Raw genomic sequence first — 26,132 nt, 5'->3', positions numbered from 1 at the left:
AATAAAATTACTGTCATCGCAAAACCCACAACTGTTTTAGTCCAGCTGCAGTGATCTGCATCTCAATGACTTTATTGTTAGATCAGAGGTCAGAGTAAGCAAGGACAGGGTAGCTGATCAATTTGGAATCAATTGAAACAACAGAGAGGTTGCAAACAGTGAGAGTTTAAAATATTTGTGCTAATAAGTGATAAGAAATTATAAACTCAAAGGACAAGCTGCCATCAATGCTATGAAAGAAAAACAATTCACAGACTATTGTCGCTAGCAAGATTGAGGTCAAATCACCTTGTTATAAAATAAATAAATAAATAAATAAATAAATAAATAAATAAATAAATAAATAAATAAATAAATAAATAAATAAATAAAATTGCAGGAGATTTTAAATTTCTGTGAAGAAAGCTTCAGAGGACATTTGAAAGTCTAAGAAGTGGTAGGGCAATTTCCTTTCAACTAATGGACTGAGCTGCCATTAGGACAATTCTGCTCAGGAATGACAGCTGGGAGGTGTGAGTGTTTCTGCTCACACATTGAGGCTCAGGCCTCTCAATGCTGGTCTACTATTAAAATTAGAGAACAGCAAATAAATCACTCCTCTCCTAGAAAACCATCAAAGATAGACTGATATACCGTGAGATTGGCTGTGGTAGGGGTATTTTCCCCATTGAGGTGTCCCTTTAGACTATTTGATACGAAAGGGGTACCTGGAGAAGCAAATGTGTCGATTACCCCGTGGTTTGCCAGCAGAGGTGCACTCTGGGAGCATTATACGTGGGTCCCAGTCACTATTTTGCCTAAAACTAATATAGATAACAGCTTATGAACAAACCATCATCCAACAAGCAAGACTGTCTTCAGTACTCTAGAAGAAACCTGAGGATAAACAAACTTACTTCTGTTAAAAATTTAAGTTTTGCTAGTTGCAAAAATTCTGGCCACAACTGAATAGTTTACTTACTTTTAAAAATATATTTGCATAAATCTGGTTTTGGAGGCATCCATGTCAAAGGGACTAGGACATTCTTGCAAAAGAAGATGACATGTCTTAATGTGATCTTTCCAGGTGGACAGACATAGCACATTACATTTGGCTGAAATTGTATGTGGAGATGAAGGGATAAAATGGAAACTAAGGATTTCCAGTTACAAAATTCCAACTGAATTTAGGTTTGAATAGCGTTGCTACATAATATTTTTGCCTTGATGTATTTGATTTCAAAGGGTCATTTGTAATTTGTCAACTGGCAAATTTCCTCTTTGTTAGCTCTGAACAAATAAATTAAAATGTAAATTTTCTTGCTCATTATTTTAATCAAAATGGAAGTCTACCACTATTTTGGCTACGTAGCATCTCCAAACAGTACGTTGTGGAGAGTGTAGTAAAGGAAAAGTTTAGATAATCTAGTTTTCTTATTTTCTGTTGGATTCCAAACTATCTCCAATAAAGAACTTGCAAACGATTTTACTTTTACCACAATGCTAAGCTTAATTGTTCAAATAAGTGCAATTTGCACAAATGAGCATGAATGTATAGCCTTAAAACAAAATGGACCATTCTGACTTCCAAACCTCAATCGGTCCATCTTTAAGCTTCATCAACAGAGCGAAACACAAAATGGTCAAAGACAGACTGACTGCTTAGATCACAAACAAGCCAACTTAATGACATTTTGAGATAAAAGACGGCTGATGATTTCCCAGCATCTGTCGCCGGTTATTTCATTAGGCTGGTAAACAAACAACGCATGCGGACACATGTGCAGAGCAGACAGCCTCATCAGCATAGCTGCTTTCCATTACCTGCACATAGCTGAGAGAAGTGGAAATAACTGCAAAGATGACAGAAAAGAAGAAAGGAGGTCCAAGAAGCTGAGACAAAGAATGACAAAAATGATTGAGAAGTGATGTGAAAATAACAACCAAATGTAGGGAATGACCAGCAGGGTCAGTGTCCTTCAACTTTTAGATTTATCTCTGTCTCAGCATACATTTATCAAATAAACAAGATTCTGTAGAACTTGTTTCTGTACTTAGGTCATTTTTCGCATCTGAGTCAGGTGTAGACAAGGTACCCATTCAAGAGCTGAGAACTCTGGCCTTGGAGGGCTGGAGTTTGTCGCCACTGATATACAAGGTACCATTTTAGATCAAAATTTATCTCAAGGCCTGAAACAAAAAAAGCAAATGGGTCCATGTGCATTTGGAACACACACCCAACAACGTTTATGTTCACTTGGCCTATAAACACAAAACCCAGACGTGACCCAGACTTCAAAGCTGCCCTGAGTTTTTGTCACTCTGTAGATGTAGACTGTGACTTTATATATCCCCATGGCATAAAAATAAAATAAAATCAACAGGCCCACTTTGGTTCAGACCAAAGTCTGAACCAAAAGTAAGCCACATCTTACGAATGGCTGATGTACGGATGTAAGGGTGTCGCTGACTGCAAGAGGAGAGCAGTTTGCCCTCCTCTTTGAGGACGCCTGATGTCCTCAAATGGCTCTTTGTGTTGATGTGTGGGGCCTAAGAGCTGCCGATGACCATGTCGGGGAAGAAAAAAGTTAAACTGCGGTGCTAAAAATACCTCTAATTGGTTGCATTTCAGTTGGAAGTAATTAAGTGGGATAATTCCAAATGACAAGAGGCACTATTATTGTAAAGCAAATCTTTCCAGTAGTATGTTACATTATTAGTCGTAATTAGTTTGTGGAATATTACCTCGACAAGTCAAATGGCAGGAATGCGTGACTTGACTGAGAGCCATGCATTGCAGAGCTCTGGACCTTCTGCAGCCCAAGAAAACACCACATGATGGACATACCTCATTGGCTGGGTTCGGAGTGCTGTCTTCAGATCTTCCACCACCTTGTTCCGCATTTCCATTTCTTCCTCATCAAAGGCAAACAATGTCTGCATCTGCAAGTATAACAAGGAATTCAGATCATTGTGGATCTAAATTGTGGATCCAGTACAAAATTGCTGGTGATATCTCTGTTCATCCTTTCATCATTTTATTCATTTTGTAGTTGTTGTCATCTCATACCTGTCTATTTTGGATACCAAATAGTGCCAAAATGGGACGTTTTACATGGATTATGCATTATTTCCTACTGACCAGAAGGACATTTCTTAAAATCTTTGACAATAATTTAGCCCAGAATTCTTTTTGGTTTAGTCAGAGATCCTCATATCTTAGAGGTTTTTATGTTATTGCACCCTTTTGATCGTTTCCAGATAAACACCAAAGGGAGAGTTAAAAAAATAATTTAAAAAATTTCAAATTTCGAAACACTTTTTTCAAATTGGTAGGTTTTTTCCCACCAAAATTACATCAGGATGGGAGGTGGAAACACAGAAAGAAAAACCTGTTTTGCAAAAAATGTGACCAGGTCCTGGAGATTTCATAAATCACAAACTGTTTCAAAGAATTCCTGTTGAGTGTTGAGGTGTCAAGTTCAGATTTGATCAGTCCAAGTAACAAAGACTTTGAACCAGAGATGATCAAATGCAGTCCAGAGAAAATCAAGTATACTTTTAGTTATGAAGCTGCAAAGTAAATGCTAACATTACCACTGTAGCATCTAATGGTTTGCCAACTGCAACATTCTCACAGTGCTTTTAAATGATTCATATCTTATTTGCCACAATTTCCATTGTGTCCAGAACCCTACCACAGAGAGCGTAACAGACAACACTCTTTTATGCTTTTGTAACAGAGTGTTGTCAGCCAGATTGATGAGCAGTCTTTATTGCTCTTTATGTAGTTTTACTACATAAAGAGAAACCTATAAAATCTTTTTACTTTTTTACTTTTCATTTAAAATCTTGTACACTGATACAGTTTGTCATGTTTCACCTTCATATCCATAGCCCATAACAACAACTTAGACTTGCGTCATAAGAAACAGTATCAAGTTAATATCTTGTCACCCACAATCACTTAAAAAACGTTGTATGTTCCCTTCTTTCAGTGACTTTTCTTTCAAGAGAAACCAAACACCATGTCAACAGAAGTTATGCGGACAACTGGCTCTAATCAAACTTACGGCAAACAGGGCAAATAATAAAAAACACTCAAACCAGTGTTAGTGTTAATGCATCTCTGCATCACTTAAAAGGTTTCGTCAGTAACATCAAAGAGCAGCCATGCTCCCATTAGTCACGGCTTCTGTTTAGCCTCTCCAGGCGTTTTCCACGGCTGCTCACTGCCAAAGTGGTCAACCTGAGTTTATTTCAGCACTTGACTCAGATCTCCCAACTCTGAAAAGATGTCTTCTTTTCTGGTCCTTCAACAGGGTATCTAAGTTGAAGTTGGCTTTGCAAATCCTACAGCATGTAACTCTTATAGTCAACTAAGGCTTGATAAAGCCTTAGTTTTATTAAGCCTTTATTTATTAAGCCTAATTAAGCAGTCAAACTTAATTGTAAGTTTGACTGCTCGGCAACTGTGTACAGCAGAGTTTGTGCTTAATCGAAAAATGTTACAGTCAAAACATTTATCAAGTTGACTTAGTCTCAACTGCAGACAGTCCAGAAACCCTGAAGAGGCAGTTCTCTTAGCCAGCTATCCATGTCAGAGTCTAGCCAACAACTTCTTCCTTACATCTGTTATTTGTAAGCTCATTCATACCTGTGGCCAACATCCACACAAGGATACCATTACAGCCTGTTGGTAAACCAGCAAATGGTATTTTCCTGAGTCTTTATTATAGGAAATGCAGCCCAGAGCCAGAACATTGCCTTAAAGCTGATCATCAGTGCATTGTTACCAGCCAGATTGGTGCTGCTGCTCTAAAGACTAATGTAAACCAGATGGGTCGCTGGCATGCCAATTAAAAATATGGTTTTAATACTAAGAGGGAAAAAAAGAGGACATTAATGTGTTTAAATAAAAATGAAACAATAGACAAAGTAAAAATTATTTCTCAGGTGCTAAAAAAAAAAAAGAATTTAGCTCCAACATCTTTTTTTACTTTATGTTGTTGATTTGTTGTTTGAGAATGTTGAGAATTATGCAACGTAATCATAGAAACCTAAAAGATTTCACGCTATATTAAGATTTGCGAGTGATAGTTTGATGTCAGAATTCATATATTTGGTTTTAATGATCACTTCATATTTAAAGTAATCTGCTGGTATAGAAATCACACAACAGCCATTAAAATAAGTTTTTCCAGAGTAATCATAATCCTGTCATAGATTTAGGGAATTCAGGTGTTTGCAAATCATAAATTGTGCCAGTAGAAGTCACTATAGTCACAAGTTGAATACATTTAAAATACTTCTGTTAGTTTACAAGTCACTCGACTTGTACAAGATTTTGTTGTTTCACCCTTTAATCACGTCTTATGGTTCAAGACTATTCTACATTCCCAGAGTCAGAACTAAACATTTGGGTTTGAGTTTATTAAGTTGCTGCCATGTCATGGCTGAGTGACTTGCCTAATCCCAGGTTAGAAGTTTTGAATCTTTTTTTTTCCTCTTCGGAAAAAGCTTATGCCATCATCAGGTTAGCAACGTCAGGACAGCAAGCACATAGTTTGCTATGGCCAGCAAACAACCTTTGAGCTCTGACGTGAGTTTATGAATGAATGTCAAGATGTAGGTCATGAGGCAGTCTCTCAGGCCGACAGAGCCAAAGTGAGATCATCCAATAACTCAGCTACTGTAGAAGGTCTGTCCCCGGTGAGCTCAATTACTTGCCAAGACATGAAGTCATGGATCTGCAGTGTGGATGCACTCAGGAGCTCCGGTGTCGAGAACAAGGAGGGTTGCAAATAAGGATGAAAAACTGTTTGGAAAATGGAAAGATGAATATTGGAGCCAAAAGGAGGGAGTTGAACAAAAGAGAGTTTGTCCAATTTTAAAAATACCTGAATAGAATCATTGTATTGGAATCTCCCTAATACAAGCTAATTTATGTCTGAGAATTTTATAACTGGTTGTTTCCAATGTCTAAATCCTCCCCCTGATATTAGAATAATTACTTAAACTGACACTGTTACAACCAAGCCCGTGGGGCGTTACAATAACCGGGACCTCGTCCAGGATCCATTGACCATTTTATGGCACGGATTGTACTTTGACTGTCTTTAAGTGAGGTCACTGAAGATTGATTTAAATCGATTCGAGAGTCAAGTCATCAGAGGTTTTATTGATTGTTTTCTCTCCATATTTTTATGGCGGAAAATCTAGACTCAATTTAGGAGTTTGCATCACTAGAACAATTAGAGACAAACAAGTAGCAGAAAGTGGATATATTGGCTTAAAGAGTTCCACGTATATTGAAGCAGGCTTTGCACGAATGATTTGCACAAATTGGTATGTAGCAAATGTACAAAAAAGGAAAGGCTGAAACATCGCTGACAGGGAGTTTGATGACAGTGTGTCTGACACCTAACAGCACAGAAGGTGCTGCTGCAGTGCTGGTGGATTTTTCGGCTCTTGGCAGCTGACAAATCAGAGTTTTCTTTGAGCTCAGCTTACAGTGTGATGCTGTTTGTGAAAGGCTGGGTGCTGCCTGAACCCGACAGTAAAAACTGTTCACCCAGATTTTGAGACTGAAGTAGTGGAAATATAAAATCTCGTTTTGCATGTGAAGGGAGAATATCTTAAATGCTCTCAAAACTCAAAACAACACATAAGCTGTTATTGCTTGTTAGCATGAGAAAAATGCATTGCCCAAAAAAGCTGTCCACTTACAGATGTGTGTTTTTGCTTTTGTTTCACTGTTTCATGTTTCTGATCACATACATTTTAATGTCGGACTATAATAATCTGATGATAATTTGAACTTTTCTTAGAAGCAGCTGAAGACCCATTTATTCAGGATGACTTAACTACTTTTGGGATTGTATCATTTGTCTTCATTTTTTAACTGCTGTTTTATTTTTTTCTTTTACCCCCTTTGTTTTGATGTTTTTGTTTGTTTTAATGTACTGTATATGTAGTCATTTTTATATTGCATTGTGGTTTTTGACCTGTGCAAGGTGTATACATTAATCTGCTTACATACTAATGGTCTTTTTAGAGCTATTCTGAGGTGGATGTGCTTGTCTGCTTTGGATCAGTGTCCTCCTACATGAGGCAAGTCTGCTTGAGCTTCAATTGTGTTTTGTCACTCCACAGAATGTTTTGGAGTCATTAAGATGTTTTATGGAAAATCTGGGACAGGTCTTTGTGTTGGTTAGTAGTGGTTTCCACTGTGGTACTCTCCACTTAGGCTCATTTTACCTGGTTTCTTTCTTCTTTTTTAAATTCTTTCTTCATTTATACTCTATCAAATATGAATGAAGCACTATATACTTCATTCAGTCATTTCACCAATTCACACATTCACACGCTGATGTTGGTAAGCAACACTGTCTATGCTGCCCACTGTTTCGTATTTTATTCATTTGTGAATAATGTCTCTTACTGTGATTAGATGGAAACCCAGAGTACTAGAAATAGATTTGTAACCCCTCCCAGACAGATGTCAAAGACAGTTCTTATGTTGCTTTTTGAGAACTTTCAGCCTACTTCATGTTGTCAGACAGGTTCTATTTAAGTGATTTCTGAATTTGTAATCAAACTTTGGTGTGGCAAGTAAAATTGAAAACTTTCTAAAAGTGAAATTGTTAATTCCTGATTTCATTAAGGGGGACTACAGTAATTGTTTTTCACATAGGGTCAGGTTGGTTTGGCTTTTTTTCACCAATTTACATAACGAACTATTACCATTTGAAAAAACAGTTTTTTTAAATTTACACAGGTTATTTTTGTCTAACCTAAAATAACATTTGGTGGCCTAAAATAATTGTGAGAAAAACAAAAGAAATATATAAGGATGCAAACAGAACTTTATGACAATCAACATTATTTCATTATGTTTTGTCTGATTGCTCATACTGATTTGTATGTATCATATCATACAGTCGTCTGATCTACAACTTGGAAAGACTCGCAAGAATAAAGAAACAAACCTCAAGTTTAGTAGAATGTGGAAAAATTGCGATCAACATTGCTCATCTATAAAGTTCCTGCTTACATGTCAGCTTACTAAAATATCATGTTTTATGACCCAAACATTTTTGGAGCCAACATGTCGTCCACATAAGGACTCTGGGGGAGAGGTCAACGGCACAAACTAGCCACACGTTAAATGACAATGAACTCGCTGCAGAAGAGAAGTTTGTTATGGTGTCAAGCTGTTTTCACTGGCTGCTACACTGGCTGGAAAATAGCATATACTGTCATCTTGACTCTGGGTCGCTGACAGTTATTCCCACTTACTGAACTGCTGAGTGTCTAAATGGCCTGTTTGTCATCATGTTGTGCATGGGGGTGGGGGTGTGCGTGCGTGTGTGAATGCGGGGGTCAAAGAGAAGGAATGCGGTCATGTGAGTGCAATCAGCGGTCAGCAGGGACACGATAAAAAAATCACCCTGAGAGATGTCTGAGAAAGAATGGCTGAGAGAGCAGTGACCTCTTGAGAGGAGAGCGTTTAAATTAAGTGAGGTATTTTAAAAAGAATGTAATGTTAGGGTATAAAGAAAGTACACCCTAAAATATACTATACTAGAATAGTATATATAGTGGCAACATTTTTGGTCCACTTCTTCCCAATGGTTATTCAGCTCATTTAGACCTTTGTTGAGGTCTGGACTTTGACTGGGCCACTGCAACCCCTTGATTCCGTTCTCTCACAGCTATTCAAATTTCACTCCTGAATAGTTAGCTCTGCAAAGAAGTTCAGGATTAACTAAATTGGGAACCTCAAGGTGACCATATCATATGACAACAAAATAGGCCTACAGTCATCCGACCTTCACCACCGTGCTTGACATGATTGTGTCAATATTTGCTATTTAATATTCAATAAATTTTATAGTCTGAGATGAAGCTTGGTTGGGGGATGAAGAAGGGTGGAATGTAATTTAACTGAGCAGGAACTGTGAAGACTAGAAACGGTTTTCAATGTCCCTGTTGCAAATTACATTGTTTTACAAGGAGATCAACTCGTTATGTTCTGATACACAAAACCTAACATTTGAAAGCAGATTTATTTTGTTTTGAACAGGATTGTATGTGCAAATTTAAATAGGAAAAAAAACACAAACAACTGAAACAAAAAGGACAGAAACAAGTGCAACTTACAGCGGCCATGGAGTTGATGCGGTCTATGTAGTAGTCAGGCCAGCTGGTAGCCAGCTTGTTGGGGTCTTCTTGCTCCTAAACACAAAGAAACAGAATTAAGCTTCTTTTTTTTTTACAGTGCAGTCATGATGAAATAACAGGAAAATAAACTGATCATGTTAAAACATTTGTTGTCTCAGCACAGATCACAACCAGAAGTTTCTATCACAATCAGTACAATGCATACAGTAAGCCATTGTTTGTATGCTCAAGGATCAACTCATAAGCCAGCTTGTCTTACACACGAAAGTAACGAGCCTTGACAGCTATTAAGAGAGGTTTATAAAAAGATGAAAATGAGTAACAGGAAAAGTAAGTTATTTTCATTTGTATTTGCTAGTCCATGTTGGTAATTTTATTCTTTAAAGTGGCGCTGCTTTTCTTCAGCTATATTTAAAGAAATCTTGAGCAATAAACGAAAAGAAGCTATTGATACAAATGATTATCTTTTGTATCACTTGTACATAAGATTTTCTGTCTAAATACAAAGAGCTTCCTAATGGAAATTAAACAATAGCTCTTTCATCTAGTGATGAATTTGCTCTGTCTAACTTAGGTATGTTTGATGCTAAAAGCAATCACGACCATATTCCACAGTCTAATCTGACCCTGTCCTTTAAGCTGCAACGTTGGACAAATATTATTCCAAAAACTGGAAATAGTCACATTAATTCAAGCTAAAGAAAAAGTAATTATTTTTACTACTTGAAATGTTCCTCTTTTTTCCATATTTAAAGCATTTTTCTTTTTTTATATGATAGAGGAAAATAGCGCTAAATGTTGATATAAAATTGTCCTTTTTTATAAATAATACATTTACAACAATTGTGTCCTGCATATGCATTCAGTCTCTTTTAATCTACTACTCCTGAATGAAATCCAGGGACACCAAATATCTTTATAAGTTAAGCAGAGTTCACCTTTGCTGTTTTGCAAAGACCTCAGAAAACTGTTAGAGAAGATTACAGAACAAGAAGCCACATGAGGACAAAGGGGCATTAAGACAGAACAAGAGCAGGGATAAAGCAAAGCTATGAAGAATACTATTCACATGACTGAATCCAAGTAAAATACATTGAACTTTATGAGACAAAATGTAAAAACGTTCAAGCAGTATTATTACTCTTACAAAGCATTCAACACCATAGATTATATTCCTAATAGGGACATTGAGACTTTGCAAACAAATCTGTGCTTTCTTTAGATGCAGAGAGAAAACTAGAACTGTGACTGATTCCAGCTTTCTAACAAGCTTATTTTGTCATTTACTGAGTGCTAATACTCTTTTACAGACCACTTGATAAGCTCACATTCCCTTCACACAAAACTATCCAAGTTTCAGCTTCCAGCCATCTCTTGATATTTTCAGTAAAAACAGACCAGTAACCCTTCTAGGGAGACCTGGGTAAAAATTAGAAAAAGTTTAATCGGTGGGCTGTCCATTTAATCATTTCTACTTTAACAATTTTATTTACTCTGAAAGCATGTTTATGCTGTAGCAAGAATCCATTTACTCTGTAATCAAAATTAATGACATGCTGCTTCGATATTTGCAACGTAGCACCACACAGTTAAAGCAAATTAGCCTTTCTGCTGATCAAGTCGGTCAAAGTCCAAAATGAAATTCCACTTAATTGATTTTCCCTCAGACATAACATCCTTTAATTGTCTACATTAAAACGGGAGATTTAAGTTCGGCCGTATAATGAGCAACAGAATCAGCAAATCCTCTGATTGTGGAAAAAGGCTCCAGCTTTCCTGGACTCTGTACAAGTTTAGTCAATGTACATTTCAGTCCCTGTAATGACCATTGTTTCTGAGGTCCAGCACTCGGTGCCAGAAAGCTGGTTCAACCCTGAAGGGCTGAAAGGAAACAAAAACAATAAAACTCACTGTGCGGCTAAGCCTGTGTTTTTAAAGCTGGGCCATCTTTCCCAATGCTGACACGCTGAGGACACGATGCCAGACAGATTCTGATGCTTAGATTAACAATCTAACTACTGCCCCTCCATGACCCTTTGGCCAAATTACAGCCACCCAAAAACATTTATTTTGGCAACTACATGTACAGTATAATTGTCACCACGTTTCAAAACAAATTAAAAAGGATAACAAGGTTTGTTTGAGAGGGTCCTAGTCATATCAGTCGACACATTTCCTTAATTTAGGTCCTTATAATGGAATATTTAGGTGGTGAAATGATGCAGAGTCAGTTCTTGTGTGTTGCTGGCTCAATCAAACCACTCTGGAAAGTAATAACAGTTGATGACAGGTATTAAAGTTGTGTGATAAGACCTGAATGGTGTTTGGAACAAATGAAACACACCAACTTCAGCCTTAGAAGAGTAGATACATGAATGTGCTCATTATACAACAGACTTTTTCTTTTTTTTGTTTCTTTTGGGGAATTGGCTTCTTCCTCACTCTGCAGCCTTTTATCCCATGTTTGTACAAGACTTGTTTCAGTGTGGATGACACTTTATTACCAGCATAAATCAATACCTTCATGAGGTATTTTGTTGTGTGACATATTTTTGTGTCTCTTGGACACAGAACTCAACTTATTACCCCACAGAGTTTATACTTGTGTATGACTGCTTGAAACGCCATCTGGAAATGACATTTGGATGAACCAAACTTGTGTCGACAAAATTTTCTTCTTGATGTTTTCGTTATTTAATTTAATTTAATTTTTTAAGGTGTATTAGCACCAGAAAAGTCCTGATCTGCTTGTTTAGTTCAGACCAAAAGCAGACTTTTTTTTGCTTGGTGTGGCAACAATCATTGCTCCCATTCAACAAAAATGATGGGAGTGGAACAGAGCACAGACCTGGAAAAAACAAACTTCAAGGTTGAGATAAGTTAAATTTCTGTTGTGCACATTTAAGCTGTTATTACAACAGAAATAACATTCTGAATGTCAAGAGCAGCTCATGAAACACTGGTTTCACAATGGAATATTTCTAATTTTGCAGTGACCTCAGAAAATGAGAGCTGCAAGATGAATGAGACAAGATGCTCTGGGAGCCACAGCATGCCGGCAACAGTAAGCAGAAAACTGTAGATGATCAGGTATGACTTCAGTTCAACCAGATCATGCAGTATCATGCAGTAGCTTTAGTAAGACTGAAGGCCTCATTTTTACCCAGCAATGATGGCTCGTAAAATCCAAAATATATTTTCTGTAGTATGTCTGCTTTCATATCGGAAGCTAATCATACCACAGTTGGTGGAAGTGGACTGAGACCATCTGAAAAAGTGGGTCTTAGTCCGGTTGTTTGATCTACAGCAAAATTCGCTTGAGTGTATACTGAGTGTAAGTTCTGGACCAATGGGGGGAAAGAACTGTTTAAAGTGGTCTAAATGTTAAAATAAGTTTGCCTGTATTTTATTCAAATGTTAGAAATTAATTAATTAATTAATTAATTACTAAGAAGCTCATGAAGCCGCAACATCCTCTATGCTATCAAAAATGTTTTTTTTTCCAAATTAATTGAAGGCACTACAATCCAAAAAACTTCAGAATTTTAACTTTTAAAGAAGTTTTTCTCAACATTCTAAAACTAGCTTAATCCCAAGTGACTGAAAACAAAGCAAGCTTCATCTGGTTTAATGGCAAACGGTGTCTGTAAAAACCTGCTTTCAGCTGCTTCCAGAAACAGCTGAAGCTGAAAAGTGAAGTGCAGATGATGGTCCTCCACAAGCAGAAAGTGTTTTTGGTCATGCGTTAGGCTGCAGCAGTTTAGGGTCGACCCCGTCACTCTGCTGCAACAATTACACACTATGACCACACATTCCTTATGTCGGCTGACATTAAATGTGATTTACAGCGTGCGACACAGCAAAGAAAGACAGGAATCCCCAACAGCATATCAAGTATATATATCTGCAAGGTGTTTTACTTATTGCAACCATCTGGTGAGGAAAATATTGCACCCCCGAAGACCCAAATACCTGGCTAACACCAACATCCAGGCATATTTCTTTGTCTGTTTGGCAGACTATTGTGTTTGCAAAGGCACCTGTTGAAAGAAAAGATGAAATTACATACTCCAGCTTCCCCGCTGTCATGTAACAAGTTGTCTTAAACATTCTGAACCCCCTCAGAGGTTTCGCTGACAAATAATTGAGCTCACAGCCTGGAAGAATCTGGTGCACATATAGCTTTCAAGTCACAACTTCAGGAGCAACAGGAGGTGAAATTCCAACTACTCAGCTGGTAGCACTGAATGAAAAGTACTTTGAAATGTGGAAAGATTTTACAGTTTGACTCACTGTAGGAAATAGTCTCGCTTTTAGATGATGACCAGCAAGTGAGGAAATTACAAAGAAATAATATAATGCCCCAGACACCTCTAAAGAAGCACATACTCAAACAAATGTTTCTTTACAACTGTTAAGATTTCCAGCTTTGGAAGCCAACCACGCGCAATCGTTCGTTCAGTTGTATAAAGAAACAGAAACTCCACATTAACTCTGAGAGACGCACTAACATGTCCCAAGAGTGCTCTGGTTTTGCCATGGGATTGGACGGATTGCTTTAGATTCTGATCCAATGTTCTCAGAGAGGCCCAGAGGGGATTTCAAAGGTAAAGTGGGGTCCTTCAGGAAGAGTCTTAAAGTTCTCTTTCAGAATGAAAGAGGAAAAACAAAGAAAGAAATCAAATGGATATTGTTTTATTAAGAATAAGCAAAGCCTTTTCTGACAATGATGCCATCTAAAGGCTCAGAGTAGTCCAAACACTGCACACTAAAGACTGCAGCTAACTCTAAAACCCTCAATAGAGCTCCTTCATATTAATAATAATAAGACACAAGCAAGAAGCAACATGCACCAAGCAAATCTCCATTAATTAAAAACTTGATGCACCAGTCAGATTTTTCCTGGAGGAAACAAAACAAATCTGAGCTGATTTTAATTTTCTTTTTGACAAATCATCATGCATTCAAAGTTGCTTGTGCTGTGGTTGTCTTGACCCAAATTAAAGATGTGTGATATCAGTAAAAACCTATAGTTTCAATGTTACTGCTCAATAATGAAATAACAAAAACAGTCAAACATAATTTCCCTCACTCTTTACTTTCTTTATCATCATATGATGTCTCCACCATTCTCTGTGAGCATTAGCATCTTGGTCACTGAAATCAATATCTGGTGTGGGAGGCAAGGCCAAGCAGAGAGCCAAATGGCCAAAGGTAAGTGGGAATACAGAATTTGAAGATACATATTACACTCTACCAAATATTGCATCCAAGCAGTCCTCATATTGCATGCACTCATATTAAAGTCTAATCTAAACACAGGACATAGAAAAGTAAACAGCTTAAAGTCTACATTGGGTACAGATTATATAATATGAAACTGTTAAAAATGTCAAAGCCCTGTATTTTTAATCTACATTAGAAAAGATGAGATGAACAAAAGAACTGATCGTAAAATAAATAGTATGGCTCACTAGTATTGTCATTCTCCGACTAAGAAGCATAAAAGAATCTCTATAGTCAAAAGACACTTTTAAGGAAAATGAAAGAAAAGGACAGCAATCATTTTAATAAAATAGGTTATTACTTGTCTTTATATAAAAAATAAACTATACTTAGTTTTGCTATGATATTCAGTTATATATAATATTAACTCATCATATTGATTACAAAACAAAGCCAAATGCCTTCCATTCCTAATTAAAGTGAAAGGTAAATATTTTTCTAAATTCTTAGCACAAAATGTCACCATAATCACAATATGATCCTGTCATATATGGAATGACGAGGACCACCAACTTTCCAAGGTGTTATTTGTCCACCAAAACCTAGAGGAGCTAAGAGCTGGGAAATGGACAGGATATTGAATCTTTAAATATTTTGTTAAGTCTAACACTTTTTATTTTCCTTTTTGTTTTTACATTTAGAAAAGGTTAATGCTTTTTTGCAAGCTGATTGTTTTTCCACAAATCACAGTGAGTGACAAGATAAAGTCCACATGCTCAATATTTAGACCTTATCAGCAACAATTTTCAGTGATTTTCCAGTTTCGGTCCATGCTGTAATAACAGTCAGATTGTGTTATGTAATGCCATTCCTGATCGGTATTTGAGATGTGGGATAAAGTGAGGTATGGTTCAGGGCCGTATACAGGAAATTGAAAGGAAATTGAGAACATTTTTTAGAACATCTGTCTCTATAACTTGCAAAAAAAAAAAAAAAAAAAGTAATCACTTTAAACAAAATAAATATTGTGTTTGCAAGTGTATTACAACCGCATTTATCCAAAAACATTATGTGCTTGTGCTGCATGACAAAATATGAGTTCAAATTACACATTAGATTTGAAAGTGATGACCCAATACACACTGGGTGTGAGAGTGCCTCTTGTTGGTCTGGATAGAATCAGCAATTCAGTGCAGAAACCATTTTATTCTCTTAGATTAGAAGTGACCATAAAGCTATACTTCAAAGCCTGCCAAGTCTAGCAAACTGAAAGATTCAACATACATATGGTTGGAAATGGATTTATTGTGGATGAAAAGACCTCAGCCTGAGACTCGTCACTCAGCCTATCCATGGAGCAGTAAATTTGTAATCTGTGTGATGGGAAGCAGTTTGACACAGTGTGATGAAAAGACTTAGATATCAAGATGTAAGGGTGTCATTAGCATCTGGTGAATAACATGATCATTCTACAAGGGTGTGGACTATTTTAGCAACCCTAAACCTTACCAGTATAAGTGCACTCATAAAAACACTAGTTCCAACCTTGGTCCAATGCAACATGCATATGTTTCACATTTCTGACAGTAGCATGAAGAGACTTTTTTTTTTCAAGCAAACCCACATCTCATCACCTACCTAACTCTATGAAGTTACTGTATCTGCAAGTGGTCGACTGCGTCTGATGACCCTTTCTAATTATTTCTACTAAATATCAGATTGTACAGGAATTGCCTGTAGCAATATCATGCCAGTCATCATGGCACCATTTTGATTAAAGGATTAAAACCATTTATAGCCTCATTACATGGGCTTGGTTTAAAATATTTGGAAGAGCAGATAATGAAATTAATTAAATCTTTACAATTAGAAAGTTAGTTTTTAAATTTTGGGAAACATTTAAGTTTGTCTCTTATGCAATATTTTATACTATGTTTCTGGCATCATACAGAAAATGTAATTTTTTACATATCAAAAAAATAGCTTCATATTATGAGCTGATTTTCATTGGATTATTTAAGGTTTTAAATAACCTAAAACCCTTAAGGTTTTAGAATTGGGGTTGTAGCTTGGTCAGGGACTCGCTCTGTGATCGTGGCCTGAAAACACAAGTGTGTGTTTGTGTGTCAGTGCAGCGCGACTAATGAAAATCAGGAGACCCTGTTTGGCTTCCAGCACTGGACAATTATAAGGAGCTATTAGATGTTACATCGTGTTCTCTACCTGCAGGCGACTTAATGCAAGTCATGCAAAAACAAGTACACACCCTCACAGGCATGAATGGGATACTCTCATATAAAAGCTAAACTGATGCCATTTCTGTATTAACACGAGACAGGTGTGCAACCATTATTTTCAGCCAAACCCTCTGGCTGTGGCAGACATGAGATGGTGTATTGGCTTTGGCAAGACAAATGGTTAACTAACTAAGGTTAATACTGCTGTTTACTGTAAATCTTCATTATTTACACGTTTATATTTAACATTTGAAGTTTTCCAGTCTCATTCAGATCACGATTTGTCACTATTGCTGTAATTGCTAAAAACTTTTAGTGGTTTAGCCATACGGCAACTTGATTTAGATCAATTAAGCTTTCTAAACGCTAAAGCAAATGACTCATTCACTCAAAAAGTTTATGGACCTAAATTGGGTTCGTGTGATTGTGCTCACAAGTTAGAATTACTACGCAACTAATTTATGGTTTAGCTGTTTGCAACCATGTTACAAACTAAACAAACCTTCCCTGTCACAAGATGCTGGAGGAAGTGTGGTTTGGAAACACTTCCCATGAATGGATATATGCTCATAAAATCAGCATTGAATAGCTTGGCCAAACTAACTGACTGGTGTTTGAGACAAAGGAAGAATTAGCAAAGTACTGAAAAATCTTCAGGTGGTGAGAATCAGTCAATTTTCAGCTTGATCCATTTCAATGCCATCCACAACAACAATATACAGTGTGAAAGTTGTTTACTGAGTAAAGATGACTCACAGGTAGCTAATACAGAATAAATAGAATGAATAAAATTTACAGGAAGCACAGAGGTGTAAGAAGCTAGGTTTTACAATGTGTTGAGACATGTCTATAGCTCACTCAGGCCGCAGAAAAGTGTAAAAAAACAAAAAAGCAAAAAACAAAACAAAAAACCCCCCAAGATGACAGGAAGGCTGAATGAAGCACAGCAAAGTCACCTTGTTCCTTCTGAGCTTTCAGTCGTCTATTTCAATTCCTCACTCTAATTTTGGACTAAAGTTAAACTAAAACGCTTGATTTGAATTAACAGAAGTTTAGAAAACATTGCTGCATTGCCACTGGCTAAGTGGATAACTAACACAATAAGCAAGTGCACAAACATTTCTAATCAAGAGATCTGTTGGAATATCTTTGCAGCTCCACATATCAAAACGCATGTGGTTTGCAAGGCAAGGGTTTCTTAAGACAAATATTTTGATATTGCAAATTAAATTCCTATTTGTGGAGTCCACGAGAATATGCTGAAAGGAAACTAAAATGTGTTAATAGTTTTACAGTAAATGTGTTGTGCAGTTTGCTTGGCAGCGGGATAATGATAGATTTTCTTTGTTCCTACCTCAAAGAATAGTTTAACCACAACAACTGGAGCCGTCGCTTCACTGAGGCACACAAGACAACCAGTGTTCATTTTTAGCAGGACGGTTCAAGGAAAACGTTGGTCCCCATTCAAATTGCTGTCATGTGTTCACTCTGTGAAACATAAAGCTCTACTGTGTGGTGCCCTTATGTGTTGTTTCTGCATAACCTGCAACGCTTAATTTTCCTTTCTTGTATGTGCATTTTTATTTTTCATGCCTGTCTGAGGCTGTGCATGTGAGGGCAACTTTCATTTCACCCTGGCTGCACAAACATACACAAAGCAGATTATTATCTGATATTGCATCCAGTTTTTTTTTGTTTTGTTTTGTATCTCTCCCTCTCATTCTTCAGTGCAACGACTCTCTCCATGAATGAGGGATTTGTTTGGATTTTCCTCCGGCTTTCCGCTGTTCACTGTTACCCTGGTTTAGCTCTTCGTTTTCTGGCCTAGACACAAAACTTTGCAGAGGAAATGATTTCTGACTGGGAGAGATGGAGGTGGAATGACAAACTAATATATCCTAGCTATGAACCCGGCTTAGACTCACACAGATCCAAAGTGCCCAGGCTGCTGCCAAAACTTTATTTCCACTACCTTGTGCTACAGCCCAGACAGTCCTCATAAAAGTCTGTGGTTGCCTTAGTGAGTTACTCAATAACTGATACAGAAGTTTTATTGAACTGTACTGTGGGTTTGCAACTGCAAATTCGGCCAAGAATCCAATCCTCTTTGATGAAGCACAGAGCATCCAAAGGCACAGCAGCTTATCATAATGCAATAAAAGTTAGGCTGTATTTTTCTTGTGTATTTCTCCTGCTCATACTCCTTCCAGTTTCCATCTTCGCCTTGACATCCCTCTAAACATCCCACAACCTTTCTGCTCCCTTTTGGTTAATATAGTGAAACCCTGTCCAGGTCAGTACACATGCAGGTGCTCACAAACGTGTGCCAACGCAAGAAAAAAAAAAAAAACAATGTATTGGTTTACTTATTACGAAAGGTTGTCAGAACATATCCCACCAACCCAAGCTAAGCTTTGGAAAGTAGAAACTTTCCAACAGCAAATAAGCAGAAAGACACAATAGACATTTACTCATGAGTGAGAAGGCTGATAAAGAATTGTCATCATATTTCAAGCATAATGCTTTGGATGTTCAACCACAAACTTGGACCAGAGGTCTTGTGGAAAAACAGATCGAAGACAATTAGGATGTTTCCTGCTAGAAGGAGGGCTGAAGAGAGGGCGAAAGAAAACATTCTCCAGTTCTGATGGTATGATCACAATTCTTTAGCAGTTTCAGTAAAATGCTTGCTCAACAATGAGAGGAGAGCTTGCAGCACAAATGGACTTTTCAGTCCTGCCACAATCCCACCGCAGTTTTTAAAAACAATCGCACCCTATAACAATACTGCAATACGTGCACATGTTTACGTCAAAGAAGAAATTAGAAGCAGAAATGTGGGCCGTGAGGGGATGCTTTTTTCCCCCCCTTCACTGAAGGTTGACGTTTGGTTCTAAACTGTGGCTTCAGGCAGCCAGTCAACAGAAGGCCAGCCAGAGGATCAGAGCTGATGTATGATAAAGTACAAATCACAGGCTAACTCACCTTCTTCTTGCTGCAGTAGATCTGCCATTTCTTCTCATCGGGCAGTGCAAACATGGCCTCTCTATTCTTGTCAGTCAAGTCCAGTTCATCCTGCAAAAACAATGAAAAAAGTTTAACCCTAACAGCTTGCACAAAGAAATGTGCAGAAAACAATAATTGAGAAAGCTGTGACACAGAAAAAGGACACATTGTAATGTATACATGGATTAGTCAATTCTGGGTTATAGTCGTTTTACTGCTTTGGCACTTTTTTACTTTTACAATTTTCATCGTTCCATACCTGACTTTTTATTAGGTATAAAAAGGGGTTTGGTCTAATCCTGGACACTTTGGATTACAATGCATCTGTTTGTGTCTGCCAGGAGAATGCTTTGTACCCATTTTTACAGCTGGCAATATAAAGTAATTTTCTGTTCTGTACTTGTAGTCTACTTTTAGGTAAAAACGTTTAAATGGCACCAGTAAAAATTGGCTACCAGCACAAGGTCAGTTGTATAGATCCATCCATTCATTGAGTATGTCTGAGGCTATTGGCCCAAATGGCTCACTAGCTATTTTATTAGGTTCAGTTGCTTGTTAATGCTAACTGTCAATTAGCCAATAGGCATATAGATGTGGTGAAGAGAACTTCCTAAAGTTAAAGGTGACCCAAATGGAAGTGAATAACTTTGAACATGCCATGGTATTGTTGATATGCTGGGATTCTTACATGCACAATCTATTGATCTTACAGAGAATGGTGAGAAAAATCCCAATAAAATCCAGTGTCTTGGCAGTTTAGTGGACAGAAATGCCATGTCAATGTTAGTGTGTAATGAGCAGACTGGTTTGAGAAGATGGAAAGTCAACAGTAGCTCAAATAACCATTTACAACAAACCAAAGGATGCAGAATGTTATCTTGCAAAACATGTAGTTGAAACTCATTCCATTTAAAAATAGGAAATTATAATTTCCATACCAACACTGAAAAATAACACAATAGAAAAGGGCATCAATTCAGATGGTAAGGTTTACAGGCATGACATGAAAAAAATGATGCCTAGCATTGCCAGTATATAGATATGAAACAGGGACAGAAATTGGCAAGAGTGAAGTGACCCGGAGCCATTTGGTTTACACTGTGAGCTTTATGGTCTGGCTGAGAACACGCTCCGCTCACTACAGAAGAGCATTTTAAAATTCACGCTGCCGCTCGTCTCAATTCTTCGTGTTGGTACAAGGAGCCCCTGCACCTTTTGAAATGCATATGAACCTTGGAAATGAGTCCCTGCATGCCAGAGAGGAAAAACAAAGTTTAAAAAACAAAGATGAACAAATCAGACAAGAGAGGAGTCAAATAACAGACAAACAGAGAATTGTATTAAAGAACAGTAACCTGTGGATGTGGAAACTGATGGGACAAGAAAAAAGTAATAGAGAAAAAGCTCTGCCAATGAGGATTTGCGCTTAACTCAAGCTAATCTCCTCATAATGGTTTTGCTACCATGACATCAGGCACGGGCAGCGGGCCCCCAAGGAAGCCCAGGATGAAGATGGCCACTGGTGACAGAGGTGGGCCCCCTTTATTCCACCCAGAGTTTGTTTTCAACAACTCTGCTGGCAGTGAACGCTGAGGGTGACCAAATTCCAAGAATTTGACACTATAAAGAATGACATCATCCCTGGCCCATTTCTTTCAATGGGATAACCAGCAGAAGCATTGCTGTGGCTTTTGGTAGAGAGGGAAAATATCTGAGGGGTGTGAATTTAAAATGGGGTATAACACAGACAGAAACCACAAAGAAGCTGTAGAATCTTAGACTGTTTTTCATTTTAACAGCAGGACTTCAGAGACTCCCACCAAGTTTAAAACAATGCAAGATCAAGGGCAAAACTTGCCATTATGTGGCAGCTGAATATTAAATCTCTGTCTCAGTGTCCCTTAGTGTCAACAGATTTCGTTCGCAAGCACAGGCCTCTCTCCCCATACTCAGCTCTTCTCTGGCCCGTTGCCTGGTCGCAGGGTCAAAGTCCCGCTGTCAGATCTGCTGCTCTTTGGAAGAGCTAAATTCTTTGAGCCGGTGAGAATCTGTGAGAATGAGACCCCTGGATGTGGACCAGATGGTGGTTAAGCCAGCATCTTATCCCTATGCAGCTTGTGTTCTCCTTCCTGCTACTACTAAGGCTTCTCCATTCTGAGGTTTTTACATGGTGGGACCAATGTGAGAGATGAATACTGAGGAACTTAAACTGCAAGAACGTTTCAACCTTCTGCATCAAAGACATCCCAGAGAACCTGAAAAATTTCAATGGAATTTAAAACAAGGGATCATCTGCATATACAGTAATTTCCAAACTTTTAGATTAAACACTGCTGAGATATTGAAAACAACAGTGCTGCACTTCTCCAAATCCGTCACACATCTGTCATTGTTATTGTTCATTAAATGTTACCTATATTTTAAATGTTCACTGGCTTAAATGTAATTATAATTTCCTTAATACTTTTAATACCCCATAAATACAGGCTTCTGCTCTATGTTTAAATCTTTCCTTTAAAAAGAAGCTCAGACAGAGAAACTTCACTCCAAACTTGGTTTTAATTAAATTTTAATGTAGTTTTAGATGGTAAAAAACATCAAATTTCATTCAAGGATGTTTTTTCTGTTTTAAATGAATTGGTGATTGCCTGCTTTTCAAATAACAGTAGGCCAGGTCAATCACATTTCAACTCTCTAACTCTTGTGAACATATTCATTGAAGAGAAAAAAGTATCCAAGTTTCTTTAGTTTCCGTCTGTTTTAATGGTTCAACTCAACAATGTACTTCTATAGAAAATATTAACTCCCAGATAAAATGTCTTTTGAGAAATGTAAAAAAAAATGTTGGTCACAATAAAATTCTGAACTTTTTCCACCTGTTGTGTTTTTTTTTCTGTGCAATTTGATTTCAACAATGTATGAGACAGAACACCCTTAAACTATCACTTTGTTGAAACACTTATTTTTAGCAATAGTCTTGTTTGACAGAAGTTAATCCAAATAACACATCTTGACTTGGCCTAACTTCTCAGAAGTTCTCCAAATCTGTCAAGATTATTAGGGAATCACTTTTCCACAGTCTCTCCAGGTACTTCACAGAGGGAAATGAGGCAATGCCCTCATTTTTTCCACAACATTTATTTTAGAACTCTGGCTAGACACCGAGCTTCAATTTTATTCTGGTGATGCCATGATTTGTGAAAGCCTCTTTTTCCTGAAAAATACCATTGTACAAAAAGAGCCCTCTGGTGCAAAGGAAAATCCAAGTAGGATAAGTGAACATCACTATAACCAACAGTAGGTGGGAACTCCAGAAGGCTGAATGGTAAAACTAAAGCAAAAAGAGTTTCAAATAAGTATAATATTAAGTGTGTGCTTCTGCAATCCACTACTTACCTCCACTAAATTTATTTATTTTTCAGCTGAAACAGGCAGGATAAATGTCTCATTATGTCTCATTTCATTGATGAAATGATTTATCAATATTGCATTTGTCTTGCATTCTACCAGGAGTGAGTATACTTTTCAGATCTGCCCCATTAATAACTTGCGGTGTACTGCATTAAATGTTTTAGGCGAATTGCATACGACAAGGAAATCTAAAGTTACATAGGTATGTAGAAGGTATCAAGAGAAAAAAAAAAAACAACGACAGCAAGATAATGGGAAAAAAGAATTAGGCAAGGCACTATTGAGATACACAAAATTTGTAATTTACTTATTGTTAGATTGAAACATTCCAAGTCAGCATTCACAACAGAAAAATAAGAAAACATTAAGTTATGGATGAGGACTTGGAGATAATGTTCTCATCATTGCAGCTGGAGTACTTATTTTTTTCCAGTTATGTAACATTGCTCAGTTTTCCTCCACTTCCATCTTGCCTCCCACCTTTCAAACAGTTTCCAATATCACATCTACATCACATGGAGCGCCTCATGACCCTTGCAGCACCCAGAAAACAGGTAATTCCTTCACTCTTCCAAAACAAAACCCAAGACTTTTCTCTTTGTAGCAGCATACCTCCCTCAATGTGCCTCCTTCCTACACCAGCACGTTTCATTTGGGAAATCACATAAAGCAAAGCTAATATTGTTACACCTGCTGCTTGAGAAGGGGAAAGGTACATACCTCCAAATCCTTTCATATTTCATGAAGAGCTGCCAGCTGAATAATGTTACTCTATTTTTAAAGGTTATCAAAGTGAGATCTGATCGTCATGTTCGCTGTAGATAAATCTCTTCTGTCACTTAATTTCCTGCTTCTAAATGCTTGTGGGCTTCTCAGTTTAGCCAATTTAATTCAAAATATATGACAGAGTTACAATGCAGCAAGTTTCAAAATCTAAACAGCATTAGACAAATTTAGTCTTTGGTACACTTACAAAGGCAAAAGAAAGCTGTAGCATTGCTCCAAAATAGGAGAAAAACCAGCAATACTGCTCTTGCTTATTGTAATAATTGTAGGATTTGTGATGGAAAAGATTCATTTGAGTTGGTAAATCTGTCTTTTGGAATGTAAAAATAGAATAAGGTCAGCACCGTCACCATTTCACTATGTTATATGCCGCAGCTAAGCTAATCCCGATTTGAGAAGCCAAATAAGCATATCCTCCCTGATGCTGCACTCTTTAAGAGAAATTGACCTATGGTGAATCAATACAGGATGAATTGATTGAAGAATGGTTCTTGTCCAAAAAAAGACTGGTTATAGACATAGTCTTAAACCAGTCTTTAATCAGTGACTGGTGGGGCCTTAGAACCATGGTTAGGAACGTCTATATTAAAACTTCCGGAAGTTTTAACTGAAAATCTGGTAGATTTTATTATTAAATTGAAATCTGTCATCATTGGGCCTTTCAGTAAGACAATAATAGACAATATATGACCAAATCCATCACTTCTTTTAATCACCATCTCAGTCTGCAGACCTAAATCCTACATTACACCTGTGGGGTGAGTTGAAGAACAGAAAGTATTAAAAAAAAGACCGGGACTCTTGTCTATCTATGACCTCATATTAAATCATCAAATAATCCCTCTCTTAAATTTTTGAGGATTTTCTTCTCCACATTAAAACAGAAGTTGCATTTTCTACATTTAATAAAGAATTTCAACATGTTTTTTACACGTCGTTGCTAGGGGTGCAAGGTTTTGTTTGAAGAGAAGCAGAATGACGTGAACCATAAGGTAAAAAGTCATAGTTAGTGGAAAAACATTTGCAAACTATCTTAATTATACAGTGAATTCACAGGAGAACATACTTGGATACAACAACACACTTAGATAGGACAGAAAGGTGATTAAAAATTTTAACACATTTGATAAAAGAGAGGTTTGCATGTAAAACATTGGAAGTTGCATGTAGGCTTAAGATGGAAGCTGATATCTTGACACAGATCCTGAGGAATGAAGAATCAGAGCGAGAGTTGGTGTGAGACTTTGCAGTGGGAGTGCCTTTGTGGACTGGAAATACTTGTGGCTTCACATACATGGGAAATGTGACATCTTCTCTCATGCATTCATGTCTGTGAAGTGGCATTTCCAGGGTGGACCCAAATGTCTTTTCCTCTTGTTAAGTCTAGCAACATAAGCTGGGAGAACAGACTCATGAGCTGTACAGGTTATCCTGCATGAGTGAGGCAGGGGAAAGCAGGCAGGAAGTCATATTAGACCCCCAGGGAGACTACAGGAAGTCGGAGCGGTCATTATTGACCCAAACAAGATATAGTGAGTTTGCTCACATGTTTCATTTACTAGACCTTGTCTAACATCACCTTTATTTATTTATTTTTTTTAAAAAGATCACAATGACAATCAAAAAAGCTCAAAGATTAACTTCAAGTGAATAGAGAAAATCAAAATCACCATACTACCACTGGTCTTTTGACTCTGTTAATAAAGGCTCAGTCACATTTTGTTCTGAAGCATTTATATGAGTCATAACCACTCCGATGATTCAGACAGTAGCAACTTCTAGCAGACAGCTCTCTTCTAAACAAGCTTTGGCCACATTCATGATGGGGCTGACTCAGGACAGTGAGGGCTGGCTTTGCAGCAGTTTAGGAAGAGAACGTTAAAAAATTAGATTCGCAAGAGAAGGAAGGGAGGGAAATGGAAAGGAACGATGGGTGCATCCCTGGGTGTGTACAGGGAAGGAAACTCACTCCCATTGCCCAGAGGGAGGGAAACGTTTCCATTCCCTGCCGTTATGCAACGGATTTGATTTGATTTGTGTCCGGCTCAAAAGTCACACAGCATGGAACACTGGGAATAGATTTATGTTTCAAAACGTTTCAAACATTTTCTTGGCATTTCAGATCAGAAATGGTAATTCTACCATCACTACCGTCAGGAATACATTTTCCATTTTTCTTATGAGAAAACACAGAGAGTGGACACTGCCGAAGGTCACTGCTCAACGATACAGTAAATGATTACGCATCTGGACCACAGCTGGACCACTACAGAACAGTTGGATTAAAGTTGTCCTAAATTA

The 26,132-nt window shown here is 37.5% G+C and overlaps 1 protein-coding gene across 8 annotated transcripts in view; it reads right to left on the bottom strand.

Moving 5' to 3' along the window:
• Positions 1–26,132, bottom strand: part of daam2 (dishevelled associated activator of morphogenesis 2) — a 104,762-nt gene that overhangs the window by 36,669 nt on the left and 41,961 nt on the right. For all 8 annotated transcript variants that reach the window (XM_023352585.1, XM_023352580.1, XM_023352582.1 and 5 more), the window contains exons 3-5: positions 19,614–19,703; positions 9,145–9,219; positions 2,828–2,922 (exon numbers count right to left, since the gene is read on the bottom strand). In XM_023352585.1, coding sequence (XP_023208353.1) covers positions 2,828–2,922; positions 9,145–9,219; positions 19,614–19,703 — 260 coding nt within the window. The remainder of the gene's footprint in view (positions 1–2,827; positions 2,923–9,144; positions 9,220–19,613; positions 19,704–26,132) is intronic.

Source organism: Xiphophorus maculatus, chromosome 19 (assembly GCF_002775205.1).
Source record: "Xiphophorus maculatus strain JP 163 A chromosome 19, X_maculatus-5.0-male, whole genome shotgun sequence".
Taxonomy (NCBI): domain Eukaryota; kingdom Metazoa; phylum Chordata; class Actinopteri; order Cyprinodontiformes; family Poeciliidae; genus Xiphophorus; species Xiphophorus maculatus.
The sequence above is the reverse complement of the archived record's forward strand: the minus strand, read 5'-3'. Positions and strand labels throughout refer to the sequence as shown.